We start from the raw sequence: 14,864 nt of genomic DNA, 5'->3' as shown, positions 1-14,864 counted from the left end.
ATCCCGTACCATCTCAGAGCCGCCAGCAGCCAAGGCCACCGAACACTTTAACCGCGTCCAATGCCACTATCGCCATTTCGCCGTCATCACTACATCCCCATTCGACCACCCTGTGGAGGCGTCTGTGGTTGTGAGTAATGTTCCTGTTTGGGACATAGCCCGTCTGGTCAGGGTGGATCAACTTGCTGATCACTCTACGCATTCTAGTAGCCAGGACAGCTGTCAGGATCTTGCTGTCCTGGTTCAGCATCGACAGGGGCCTGTAGGAGCCACAATCGTGTCCCGGTTTATTTGGCTTGGGGAGCGGTATTATAATCGCCTCCCTAAGTGACTCCGGCAGCCGTCCCACCTCGTACGCTTCGTTGAGCATTTCCAGCATGGGCGGGAGCACTTCCTCCGCATATACTTTATAAAATTCACTGGGGAACCCATCCGCCCCTGGGGCCTTGCTGGTGGGCAACTGCCTCACAATCTCCTTCAACTCTTCCAGGGTGATCGGAGCATCCAGCTCCTCTCGCTCCTCGTCACTGACCCTGGGCAAGCCTACATCTTCCAGCACTTCGTCTATCTCCTCCTGGCTGCCCCCCTCACGATCTTCGTATAGGACCTTATAGTATTCCACGAATGCCCTGTTTACGCCTTCTTGGGTGTCCACCTCTTCACCCTTTTCATTGATTACCAATCTGATCGGGGATCGTGGGGTCTCGCTCTTGTACAGCCAAGCTAGGAGTCGGCCCGTTTTATCTCCCCCCGCATGCAGTCTCTCAATATACTTTCTATAGTTCAGATTACAGAGCCTATCCCAGTGTTCCGCACACTTCTGTTGCAATTTGGAGACTGCCTCCGCATCTATCCCACCACCTTCCAGCTCCTCCTCCAGCTCAGTCTCAGCTCTATGCAGATCCGCCAGGACTCCCCCCATAAATCCCTTAGACTTCGCAATGGCGATCCCCCGCATTACGACCTTAAAGGCCTCCCATAAAGTGCCAGCCGTCTTAACGCTCCCTGTGTTCACCTCAAAATAAGCAGTTATCTCCTCCCTCATATCCTCTCTGAAGGCAGGGTCCTTGAGCGCCTCCGCCCTGAGGCGCCATGTTGGTATACGCGCTCGTGGGGAATACAGCTGCCATCGCATGACCAGGGGCGAGTGGTCAGAGAGGACTCTCGCCCTGTAGTCTATATGGGCGCACTCCGCGACTATGTCCGGCGTGGCGAAAAAGTAATCAAGCCTCGTGTGCAGTAGATGCGGGGCCGAATAATGCGAGTATTGTCTCCTGCCCGGGTGTTTCGCTCTCCACACATCTACCAGGCCAAAATCCGCCAGCAGCGTCTGCAATACCTTGGCCGCCGGACTGGGCTTAGCCATCTTGTCATCCGACCTATCCTCCCTGGGATTCAACACACAATTAAAGTCGCCACCCCATATCACCGTACCCCCCATCCCGACACTGAGCTTGGTGCACAGCGTCCTAAAATATGTCGCCGTGTCCTGGTTAGGCGCATATGTGTTTACAATGCACACTACTTTGTTCTCTACCAGCCCCCTCACCATAACCAACCTCCCATCCGCCTCCACAACCTCCTCAATTAGCTTAAATGGGACATGTGGCGCCACCCACACCAGCACTCCTCTGGCATAGGCGGAGTACGTCGATCCTACTACTGTCCCCTTCCACTTCCTCCTTACCAGCTCCAGTTTCTCTCGCTTTAGATGTGTCTCCTGTAGCAGGGCTACGTCTATCTTCTGCCTCTTAAGATACAACATGACTTTATTTCGCTTAAGATAACTGTTAAGCCCTCTAACATTCCACGTTAATATCCTGAGGTCTCCCATGGCCTATCAGTAGTTTCCTCCCCCCATCCGAGGCAATCCCTCCCCACTTTGCGAACACCCAATCCCGATTTCACCCCCAGGCTCATACAAAAACTAAAACCCCCCCCCCCCCAACCCCTACCCCAAACAACTGCCCAGCTCCATCCCTGGATCTCAGGCATCCCTGTGTTCGGTCCTCCCTGGGAAACCCAAATGGAGAACCCGACAGGGTGTCACCCCACTAACAGTGACTAAACTAAACACAAAAAAGGGGTGTAAAGAGCGGCCTCTGGAGGCTCCTCTCCATCGCAACCATGTCCGTGCTCACGGACCATGTTTAATAACCACTGACGCGCACATGTTCTCCAGCGAGTTCAATGACTATATTCAAGTCCCAATATTCGTGACCCGACCGGGCCTACAGCGTTACTTATCTCGTCTTTTCTTTTTCGCCAGCCGTCTGAACATCTGGCTCCTGAGGGCAGTTTTGTGCATCCAGCCACTCCATGGCATCCTCCGGAGTGACAAAGAACAGCAGCTTGCTCTGAAAGAAAACCTTCAGTTTGGCCGGATAGAGCAACATGTACCTAAACCCCGCTTCCCGCAATCTCCTCTTCACCGATCCAAAGTTCATACGACTGCGCTGTACCTGCAGGGTATAATCGGGATAGGCAGTTATGTTCGCCGCTCCTCGTTGTATTGTGCCTCCCTTGCGGAAGTGTTCAAGGATCCTTTCTCGGTCCCGGTAATTAAGGATCTTGGCTATCACCGGCCTGGGCGGGTTTCCCGGCGGTGGCTTCCTAATTAAGGCCCTGTGCGCTCTCTCCACCGCAAAACCCTGCGACAGGGTGCCTCCTGTGATCTCCTGCAGTAGCATGTTCTCGATGAATTCCGTTGGATTATGGCCCTCAGTTCCCTCCGGCAGGCCCACGATACGGATGTTGTTCCTCCGGGCGCGTCCTTCTGCCTCCTCCGCCCTACTCTCCAAATTGCCCACACGTTGCACCAGGGCATGGAGTTCACGCTTGTGCACAGCGCAGTCCGCCACGGTAGGGCCCATTTCTTTTTCCAAAGTCTCCGTGCGCTCTGCCAGAGTACGCACGTCCTGCCTTAGGAGGTTCACGTCCTCCTGCACCGCCCCAACCTGGAGTTCCATTGCGGTCTTCAGTTCAGCCACAGCGAGCTGGAGCTTAGTCTCCCAGGTCGCTTTCAGGTCTGCGATCGCAGCGAGGACCTCCTGGTTCGCACCCCCGGCGGCCATTTCCTTGGCCTGAGTTTTATCTTTGCTTCTGGCTCCGTCTGGGCCGGGAGGCGTCTTAGCGTATTCGTCGAGCGTGGGCTGTTTGTTCTTCGCTCTCAAGGGCTTATTAGACATGTCTCCCGTCCTATCTCCACTCGGGTCTGGGGCAGGGTGTCACAGTGCGCTCTTCGGGTGTCCAATCGCTATCGCCACATCTCCGACACTAAGTTCCTGTGTCCTCCGGCTCCCCCGGCCATCTTGTCTACTACCTAGCTAAGCCAGGTCGCGTCTCACCCTTTGAAGCGCACTTTAGGCCATGAAGAGTCAGGGGGGCACAGTTTCAGGTCACACCGCACGCTCCCCTGCTATCCGCACGTCCAGTCACAAAGTACCTTCGGTCAGGCCCTGCTCTCTTCCGAGGTCCGCGCCGTCGGCCACACGGGACCGGGTGTCCTTAATGACCACGATGCACCCGAGTCATGCTCCTTCACCACCACCATGCTCCAGTGCGATCGTCAGGCGCCCAGATCAATCACTCCTTTGTTCCTTCGTTAAGCGGCGGCGGCCATTTTCTCGTTCATCGCACTCTCGCCTCCAAGTCTTCTCTTAGCTTCTTGTTGCGCTTTCGCGGTGCAGGCCCGTATCGAAACATGTCCACACGTTCACCTGAGATTCATGTACGCAGCCATATCAGTCTCAGCCAAATTACATCGGTCCTTGCACGGTTTTTAGTCGGATAATGTACGGATCTTCGGGAGCCCCCGTACAGACACGTCCTTTCACATGGCTTCCTAGCCACGCCCTCCCTCTTCTTGATGAGTGTTATTGCTTCGACTGGTATTTTGGTGCAACCAGTCTAGGTATGTATAAATGTGGCCTGGCATGCTTTACTGTAATGTTATTACATGTCTAGAAAAGAAGAGTTTTTTTCCCCCTGGTTACCTTGCGTTGGTATAGGTATATACCTTACATATAGGAACCGCCATGGACCAGGACATTGACTCAGCTCTTTAGGGCCCAATAGGGGGCCACTGTCTCGACAAGACAGCTACCAATCACCACGGACCAGGACCAGGACCCCACAGGGGGCTACAGACTGTACACAATAGCCTTGATAAAGACCCATGGGTCGAAACACGTATCGGCTGACAAATAAGGGACATAATTGCCCCTATATGTACTAAATGCATAACCAACTGAAAGTTACAACAACTCAGCACTAGCACAAATAAAAGCGGAAATTGTATCGCAATAACTACTGTGTTAGAACCATTCTTTGTACTACCAAAGCAAGGTAACCAGGGGAAAAAAAACTCTTCTTTCTACTCAACAAATTGGGGTGTTGGCTAAACCCCTAGAACTCCTGTGACCTTGCAACCCTTGAACCTTACTAGAAAGCTTGGGAATTAACAGAGCCAAGTAAAGGTTGTTTCCACACCTAGAGCCAACCACAAGTTTATTACATGTCTACACTGGTCTAAATTGTGCAGCCAGTTGGGCATGTTTTCATTGTGGCATGGCATTTTTAATAGCAAAGCACTAATGTTCAAGTGCACTGTTGGTGACTTGCATGTATTGGATTGATGTTACCCCACAAAACAATTGCAAACACTCTGGCATTTTAGCAAATTTTTCTCAGAAAGTGTGCTGTATATCGCATTAAAACACATATTTATATCTTTCTCCTACTGCAGTGTGTGGCATACCCCTTCAACAGCACATTCATGCGTATTGCGCAAGCGTGATAATCTAGGCTGGGCCAAAGTGTGGCACATGTGATTTGTTGCTGAGTTGGAGGTGGGGTGAGGGCCCACTCAGCATGCTTCGCGGGGGGGGGGGGGGGGGGGCACATTTTGTATTACGCCACTGTTAGAAACCCTCATTTGTAGTAGGCACCTGAAAGAGCCACATAGATTATGTTTTGCTGGATTTAAGACTTTCAACACTTGTGAAGGATTTTAAGTAACTATGACAACAAACAGTGACCACAGACCCCTTACAGCCTCAATAAGGATAGATAATAGCAGCCCCGTCAAAAGGAAAAGACACAGAAGAACGCCACTTGGAGCACGAGGAGCAGGCGCAGTGTTCTCTAAAATAGGCAAACCTGAATGTGGAAGAAACGCTGCCGTTAATTTATAATATTATACCACTGCTAGAAAGCCCACTGGCCATACCAGCCTCACCAAATAATATCTTACTCCTGGCACATCAGGAAATCTTAGAAACAATAAGGCCAAGTGGAGTAAAACAATGTAAAAACATGTTTTTAAAGTTTCAATCAAGAGGGTTCCTTGGTATGACAAGGAGTGTCTTGACTAGTTCATCTGGTGTGCAAAAAATGTGGCTGGCAGGAGGGAGCTCAGCCTATCTAGATATCAATATAAGGAAGTGAAATAGAACAAAAAGAAAGGGATGAAATAATAGAGGCAACAGCTGACAAAAACCAAACAAAATTCTGGAGGTTAATTTCCTCAATGTCAGGAGGAGAGCAATGGCACAAAGAGGAAAAATAGAAATTATGTTTGTTTGCCAAGAAATAGTTGTATTCACATTGCCACCGTTAGCCAATGCAATGAATAAGCAAAAATGTAAAAAGGCTGCAGGACCTGGCAAAAGTACCTGACAAAATCTGAGTCAACCTTTAGAAATATGGGCCCTGTACTTCCTAAGTCTCTGTAACCCAACAACCATAACCAAAATTTGTTCCTGGGTCATGGATATGGGCTGTGGTCATCCCATTATATTTAAGAGGTCGGGACTCTCAGGCAAATTATCACTCCATCTCCTTGTCTTAATCCCGCCAATGTAGGGCACTCGACTAATGGATGTTAAAGAGATTCCAATGTTCCTGGGACCTCACAATGTGTGCAATTATTAGACACAATATTTTCCAGTTTGGCATAAGCATACTGTACTTCCCCCCGTGGGAAGGAAGTAAAGACGAATTTGTAGAAACTGTCGTTGTGTAGCCGAGAAGGAGAATTTGAGCAAATATTTAGAAGTGCTTTATCAGTTAGTTGGAATGTCAAGTAAAGTTTATATCCTCTTGTTTGAGTGATGGAATTGATCCAATCCCTTTGGTTTAAAGATTTCTTTACGCCAAGAGGATTTTCCAATAAATTTGATCAATCTTTGTTTATGCCTGTTAGGGAGAAATCTCATAAATGGCTAATTTCCCTTAACTAATGAGTCCCTCAGCAGCTTTGCTGGATTTCTAGGATTTATCTTTTTCACCTGGTAAGAGTATGAGCCTTTTTTCCCAATCTTACATGTGTTTTGCTGTGTGTGTTTTTTCCATGTGTGTGATCTTGGGCTCTGGAGCCTCACCTACTCCATGAGCACCATTTTTGTGTGTGTTACACAGCACCTTCGGTGCAGTAACACAGGGTTGTCTTTTAGACTTCCCTCTGACTCCATTTTTCTGGGACTGACTACTGTCTCCCAGAAACATGTAAAGTTGCCATTAACTTTATGTAGTCTCTTTAAAGTACAGACCCAGTACACCCCATCTTTTCTAATGCGGTTATCTTATATAACCATGGTATTGTTTGATATCCGGTCATATTTTCGAATGCATTTTTTCAAAATGCAATTATCTCGAAAAACATTTTGTCAAAAAAAAAATGTTTTTCCAATGTATTATTTTTTGTTTTAGATTTTTCTTTTTGGGTTTCGTAAGTAAAAAAAAGTGTTTAAAAAAACCAGGGGTTTGGGGCGGGGAAACCCCCCATTTTAAACATAAAATAAAAAATAAAAAAATTCGAATTTTTTTTTGGCAATATTGATTCCATAAAATGGCATTCGAAAAAATTACATTCCAAATAGTCACTATAAACCGTATTGTTTTAGGCTATTATATTAGCCTCAAACATAAACCCGCTTGAACAAATACATTTTATTTTGGCTACGGCTGGGTTTAGTCGCCATTTCTTTTTGTTAAAGTATTTTTCGTGTTGCCAGGCCAGCCACCCTGCTGTGTGATTGACAGCGAGGCTGTAGGAATGGGGGTAAAAATGCATAAAAAGCAGGTCTCTGGGACTGGAAAGGCAGAGTCGCCACTGGAACGTAAGAACCAACGAGGAGCTGACAGAAGAGGACCCCTTCAACGACTGAACGCCCAGTGAAGCCCTGCTGCAGGTCTGAATCGTCAGAATCCGCTAACAGAGAAGATCCTCCAGGAATCTTCTTCCCTTGAGCTGGTGGGACCAACCAGTTCGCCCAAACTGCAAGCCAGGACCCCTCCTCTGTTCGAATTCGCTGTATCGAGCTTCAGTGGGCCGTATAGACAGGAAGGTCGGACCCTGCTTGGGTTCTGCTGCTGGATTCTTCCCTGGGTAGTGCAAGACCCTCCAGTCTTCCTACTGCGTGTCAGTCCGACAGTCGCTTTAGGAACCTTGAGCCTGCAGGAACTACCAGGAACGTCCGCCTCAGCTACAGCTTCCTCTCTGTTTTAAGGTACTGTGCAAACCCGGTTGCTCGTTTCGTTCAGGCACGGGGAAAGTGTGTGAAATCTTTCTCCAATCCGAGGGCTTGTCCTTCTCTTCTTTTTGAACTAACTTTTCTACCACCCAACCTCGTCCGAAATCCGTGGCACAAACTTTACCGCGAACTACCCTGAACCGTGTGATCTTGAGCAAAAGACTTTTGACCTATTGATTTTGGCCTTAAGCCTTTTCTACCTGATTCTATCACTGTAGTTCCTCTTGTTCTATTGCCCTGAGTACTTACCTGTTGGTGTGGTTCAATTTCTATTAACTTTGTCTTTCCCTCCCTTTTAAATTGCTGGAGTGCCATTTTGCTCCCACTTCATTTTGTGAGCTTAACTTGTCTGGGATTTAAGGGAAGTGGTGTGGTGTATTAAGAGTATGATTTTTTAAACTGCTTATAATGGTGTAATGTTATATAACTGAAGAGTGAAATAAATGTATATTCTTTTACTTGAAAACCTTGAGTCAGTGTTTGCCTGAATCATAGTAATTGCTGACCTTTGTGTATCTATTTGATACTGCTCACTTACTCTTGAGATAAGTCTGGCTGCTCCGCTACTGCTACCACTTTAACTGTGTAGTACAGGCTTGTACCAAAGGTGAAATTGTACTGTCACTTGTAGTCTTAATTGTGTGTGGTGTTCCCAACGGGTACTGCATATAATTCTGCCTAACAATGCCTTAGAGCAAACTGCTATTATCCTTATTAGATGCTTCAGGGAAAATCTTTGCAAGAGCACTGTTGGGAAGCTAAAGACATGGATGGACAACAATGTAAACCTAAATCACCTGCAGAAAACAAGTACGGTCAATCAATGTCCCGGGAGGATAGCTCAGCGGCAGCGTGCGCGTCTTGGAAGCAAGACGACACGAAGCAACAACAGGTTCGATCCCCGGGTCCGCGCTTAGAAACCTCTGGGTGTTTAAGCGCGTTATAAATACGTAACAAAGACAAAAAAAAACAACGCAATTACACAACTAAGAAAAACAAACAATTCCTGTAACAGCGCCTCGATGCCTGTGGGCTGTGTGAGCGCTTTATAAATGTTAAATAAATTAAATTAAAAAAATAAATGTTTTACAATGTACAAGGTAATATGCAAGTGCGTTAAATTAAGAAAAATGTATCTATATGCTCCATTTATAAACTTACGTACAGCATTCCACTATGTACCTCATTCTAAATTATGGAATAGGCTCCAGGAAAAGGGAATGCCCAACGCCCAAAAGCAATTTCAATTGTTCAAAGTAGTGTGCTGTGCAAAAGGCCTAGAGATAAATTATGGGAAAACGAATCCATGCTCTTGTTATGTTAATTATTAGAATTTGTATTCTGTTGATATTGTATTGTAAAATGAAGAATTATTTATACAAAAAATAAATTGAAAACAACCAAAAACCTGAAGCAAATCAGTTGGTGCCTTCCACGTTGTGGTCCAGTTTTAATGAGGGTGGCTTGGACTGGTTTCTTTTCAGTACTACCCGACAGATATATTGTTGCGTTGTAATGCAAATATGATTTTGGTACCAATAAATAGTGATCCAGGTGCATCCTCGTTTGTGGGGATGTATTCTAACAGCACATTATGCTGTCGAGGGTCCATCATGTAGAACTACAAATATTTTATAGGTACACATTAATTTAAGAAGGTGGCGCAGGATTGTACGGATCTTTGGTTTAATCTTTGCTACTGCATTTGGACCCACATGCTGTTCAGCCATCATCCAGCAAGTTACCTATGTTCTCTCTTCTCTCAGGTCGTACAAATGTCCTGTTAAGCAAGACCATGTCATGTGTTGTCCTTAACAAAAATCATTTGTAGTGCTCAACCAAATTCAAGTAGTGTTTTTATTCACTTGTGGCAAGAAATGCAAATGGAGATATCCATTCTTTTGTTCTCGATTTAACTGGGAATTAATTCTCACTGCAGAGAAAAATGAATTTTAGAGCTGTAAAGAGGGAACAGATGGGGGAAGGGACAGGCAGGCCAACAGACATATTAAACGCATTGCCTAGAAAAAAACTGAATTGTGTGAGTGAAACTTCGCAGTACTATATTTGCAATGACGTTTTGTTACAATTCTATCTGTAATGTTGTCAACAATAATATTAGGGCTAGCAATAATAATTGGTCTTTTGTACAACACAGTGAAAAATCTAAGTGTTGGGAAGATATGCTACAATTGCCCTCTCAAGGACACCAATGTTTTCACATAACGTGTTCTTGGTGAGATGTAGCTCTTTTCAATAAAATGCACAGGCTCCTTAAAGTAATGTAGAAGCTCCTCTCATAAAAATACACTCCATTCACTGCACTGAGACACAAACATTTACATCAGTACCATCACAAGCTCCCCTCAGCGACATGTACAAAGTCCAGTCAGTGACAAAAACAAGCTGCTTTAGTGAGATGCTCAAGCCCCTTAGTAAGATGTCAAATGTTAAACTGTACAGGCAGCTACATGTTAAGTGTCGGGAAGCATGTGACCATAGTAAAGGTGGTGTCATGAAGCGCTCAGCTGACAAGCTGGTTGGTGTCCATGGGGCTAGCTGAGGGATCCAGGTTAATTAGTTGCATCAATTTGCTTTGCCACTGATGTAACAATGCATGAATGAATTTCGAACTTTGACAGATAAAGTATCTGTTTGCATAATAACATGAGAAGACTGACCCCAGCTGGCCATTTAAGAGTGACATTTACCACCGATGGAACATGAGCCGCCAATTGCAAGAGGAAGCTAACATGGACTGGACAAGCACTTAATGAACAAATGGTAAATGTTAGCAAAACATTTTTTTAAGACCATGAAGAACTATAATCAACTCTACATGTTCACTGCTAACAAAGTAAGGAACCATTGTCCATGGCGAGATGAAAGGCTTCTCAGGGTTAGGTTTACACCAAATACAAAAAATCAACATCAAAGACGAAACACTAAAACTACGTTCAAGAACCGTACTATATAGCAAAGGTACCATAAGGAACAACAGAATACCAATATTGCAATATATACAGAGTTGTACACATCTGAGAAGAACGAATGATTGATTTTCAAGGAAAGAAACATTGCATGCAGTGACATTGAGTTTAGTTAAACAAAAATGTAACTTACCCTTTCCAGATCTTGCCTAAGGTGTGTAAAGAGTTTCAGACGTCGATAAAGCACATCTTGCTCTTGTTGAGCCAAATTGTCAATTTCATCTGTCTTAGGCGACATCAGTGGTTTGTTAAAGTTAGCCTTCCTTTTTAACTTCCAGTACTGGTAGATGAAATCAACAAGCATTTCTTTTATGTCAAGGTTGTCAGCCACCTCAGAAGGATTAACCAGTTCGTAGAAGTCTTCCTCCAACTGTTGGAGCTTTTGTTTTCTCAATGTTACTTTTTCCAGGTCCTGCTTGCTTTGATCAGTCTCTACCATGGATGCAAAAACAGCTGGTCTTATGATACGGCTGTCCTCAGGTTTCGTGGTCCCACTGCTGTGATCGAAGCAGAAGGACTTGAACTTCACTTCATCATTCTCTGCTAAAATAGTTCGCATTTCAAGATTGTTGTCGAATGCACAGGTCACATGAAATGCAGTAATACAGAAGGGCATTGAACACTAGAAGGAAAAACAAGATAATGCCGGGCATAAGTTACTCGATAAGGTTTTATAAAGAATCAGAGTTTTAGCATCTGTACAGAGGTCGACCTTCCGACTACTTATCAATGCATCTTTAAGGACAAACAAGCAATTTAAAGAAACCGATACAAACGTGCTTTGGCCCAAAAAACTGGTTCCTGTAAGTACGTGATTTTGGTCACACCAACAAAAAGCCATTATTAATGGAAACGTTTTCTCCTAGATCACTGAAATACTGTCTACCTTAATCGTATGCACAAAACTATGTAACCAAATTGCAGAAATCTCTCATAACTGATGTATTCTTGGGAAGGGGAACCAGCATGACTTTGAATGCCCTTTATGGTACATAAGAACATCTTATGGTCCTTTACTATTATATCGTTTAAAAGAAAAATACCCATTACATATATGCACGATACATTTTCTCTATAATAAAATATCCACTAACCAATTATGAAGACTGACGTGTCTAATGAAGAAATTATCTTGCCTATGTTCGTTTGTGCATCTGTAACTGGCATATGGTCCCCGAGAGAGCAACTGGGACAACATTCAGGTTTCTGAAGGGCATGCAAAATGTGTGCAGTATATGGGATACATTACTCACCATAATCATATTTCTGATGCTTGTATCGGCTTAGATTCACATGCTATGCATAGGCCGACATCTAGTGGAAGCTGCAGAGTATTACAGTTGTTGTTTTCGAAATTTGAAAAGGGACGTCGACAGGGTGTGCATGTAATACTATCCCCAGTGTGACATCCACTGTACCCATGATCCCTCACGCGTCGAGGTCCCTCAGATTGTTTTGTTTTGTTCTGACATGAGGTTGCCTGAAGTTTCGTGTGAGTACAGTTGTATCCAAGCAGATATCTACAGAAAGCTCATATAACATCAATGCACCTTCTCTCAGGAGAGGAAGGGTGGGAGCATGTGAATCTAAGCAGATACAAGCATCAGAAATACGATTATGGTGAGTAATGTATCCCTTCTGAGGCTTGTGTAATCTGCTTAGATCACATTCTATGCATAGATTAGTGAGCAGTTTTATGAGAAGGTGTTGGGCAGTGAGAAGGAGCAGCGGCAAATAGATGTTTTAGAACCGCTTGTCCAACCTATGTATTTGTCTTGGAATGTGTGTCAATGCAGTAGTGCTGAGTGAAGGTATGTACTGAGCGCCATGTAGCTGCTTTGAAAATGATGTCCAGAGGGACATATGCAATGAAGGCCAAAGTAGCCCCAGTGCTCCGTGTGGAGTGGGCTCTGGGTGTAAAAGGCAGTGTTCTGTTTGATAATGAATAGCATAACTGTATACATTTGACCATCCATCTGGAGATAGCGTTCTTTGTAATGCGTTCTCCTTCTCTGCCTGTAGCTATGGAGACAAACAGTTGATCAGTCTTCCTAAGCGGTTTGGTTTTATCTATGTAGTAGAGAACCGCCCTCCTCACATCTAGTGTGTGGAGTTTAACCTCAGCTGAGCTAATTGGCTTCTGGAAGAAGGTTGGAAGCTCAATGGATTGGTTTACATGGAATTTAGAAATGAATTTAGGTGCAAACCTAGGATGAGTTCGTAAAACCAATTTGTCTTAATGGATAATTAAGAAGGGGTCCTGCACTGACAATGCTCGGAGTTGGCTGACTCTTCTTATGGAAGTAATAGCCACTAAGAAGGCAGTCTTGTAGGTAATGTGTTTAAGAATAGCTTGGTGCAGAGACACAAAGGGGGGTCCCATGAGCTTTGCTAGTACTACATTGAGATCCCAGCCAGGCGGGGGATTCAAAATTGGAGGGTGGAGTTTCTTTACTATCTCCATAAATGCTTGAATGACTGGTACTTTCTACCACAAGACTTTACTTTGAGAGGTGGTGTAAGCTGATAAAGTTGCTAGGTGGACCTTTATGGAGTTAAAGACTAACCCTGAATCCAACTAGTGGAGCATATAATTTAGAATGTGTGATGGAGTACATTCTATGGGGTTTATTTGTTTTGACTGGCACCAGATGACAGATCTTCTCCACTTGTCAAAATAGCAGTGTCTAGTGTTTGGTTTCCGTGCCTCCTTGAGGATATCCATAAACTGCTGTGGAAGATTAAGGTGCCCGAACTCTATGAACTCAGGGGCCATGCTGGCAAGTTCATGGAGTGTGGTTGTGGGTGTACCGTTGTCCCCCCGTGTTGGGTTAACAGGTTGACCTGATAGGGGAGCTTGATGGGATCGCACATTGCCAGTTTGCGCAGATGTGGGTACCACGGTTGTCTCGCCCACATAGGAGCAGCTAGGATGAGCGTCATCCGTTCTTTGTGAAATTTGTTCACTATTCTGCCAATCAATGGTGTCGGGGGGAAAAGCGTAAACACATTTCCCCAACCAGCTCATCCATAAGGCTTTCCCCTTGGAGTCTGGTTGGGGGGACCTGGACGCGAAGTCTGGGCATTGCTTGTTTTCTCTTGTAGCGAACAAGTCTAGAGTACGGTAACCCCATTGAGAGAAGATGTGGTCTACAACGTGAGGAGTAGTTGCCACTCGTGTTCTTCTGGCAGTGGATCTCTGCTGAGAGAGTCTGCTAGAGTGTTGAGTACCCCTGGAACATGTTGGGAGGACAGGGACATCCCTCGTCTGAGTGCCCACCTCCATATTTTCTGAGCTAACCTGGACAGATTTGGAGAGTGTGTGCCCCCGTTTGTTGATATAAAACATGGCAGTGGTGCTGTCTGTTAGGACTTGGACTGACTGGTTTGTCAGGTGTTCCTCAAAAAGCTTGTAGAGCCTTGAAGTCTGCTAATAGTTCCAGTGGGTTGATATGGTTCTGTGCTGTGACTTGTGTCCACAGACCATGTGCTGTGTGGTGAAGGTAATGGGCCCCCATCCGGAAAGTGACGCGTCTGTTTGAGGATCGCTAGTGCTTCCGGTTCGTGGAAGGGTTTCCCCTTCATAAAAGTTTCTCTTGACCACCAGCATAGGTTTTGGATTAGAGTAGGTGAAACGACCACTAGATCGTCCCACTGATCACTTGCCTGAGACCATTGTTTCGCCAACCACTCCTGCATTGGTCGCATGCAGAGGCATGCGTGTGGGACCAGATAAATGCACAATGCCATCATGCCTAGTAAGCACATCCCTTTGCATAGGCTTATCTGGAGACCGGCTTGATATTGGGATATTTGCCAAAGCATGCTTTGTACCCTCTCCATGGATGGGAAGGCTAAGCGCCCGTCCTTGTATCTAGAACAGCTCCTAGGAACTGTTTTGATGTATTTGGTACCAGACTTGACTTTTTCTCGTTTATCGAGAAGCACAATTGGAAAAGAAGGTTTATGGTTCTTTGCGTGTTTATATTGAAAAGCTGGTAAGTTTCTCCAATGATCAGCCAGTCTTCCAGGCAGGGGTACACTGGAATCGCCTCCCTGCATAGGTGCGCTGCCACCACCGCCAGTACCTCGGTGAATACCCTTGGAGCAGAGGTTATTCCGAAGGGTAGGACCTTGAATTGGTAGTGCTGGTCTGCTACTATGAAACGCAAGAACTTTCTGTGTGCTGGGAACATTGAAATATGAAAATAGGCATCTTTCATGTCCAATGTTGCCATGCAATCCCCTTGTTTTAAGAGGGGGACGTAGCGTTGTCATACAGAATTTTTGTGGCTTGACATATTTGTTTGCAGGGCGCAAGTCTAATACTGGGCGCATG

The 14,864-nt window shown here is 45.4% G+C and overlaps 1 protein-coding gene across 11 annotated transcripts in view; it reads right to left on the bottom strand.

The window, feature by feature from the left end:
* Positions 1–14,864, bottom strand: part of JADE2 (jade family PHD finger 2) — a 1,406,581-nt gene that overhangs the window by 356,978 nt on the left and 1,034,739 nt on the right. For all 11 annotated transcript variants that reach the window (XM_069652559.1, XM_069652560.1, XM_069652566.1 and 8 more), the window contains one exon: positions 10,659–11,147. In XM_069652559.1, coding sequence (XP_069508660.1) covers positions 10,659–11,147 — 489 coding nt within the window. The remainder of the gene's footprint in view (positions 1–10,658; positions 11,148–14,864) is intronic.

The sequence above is a fragment of the Ambystoma mexicanum genome, chromosome 3p (genome assembly GCF_040938575.1).
Source record: "Ambystoma mexicanum isolate Mex_15411 chromosome 3p, UKY_AmexF1_1, whole genome shotgun sequence".
Lineage (NCBI taxonomy): Eukaryota > Metazoa > Chordata > Amphibia > Caudata > Ambystomatidae > Ambystoma > Ambystoma mexicanum.
Note: the sequence above shows the minus strand (reverse complement) of the source record. Positions and strands in the feature narration are given on the sequence as shown.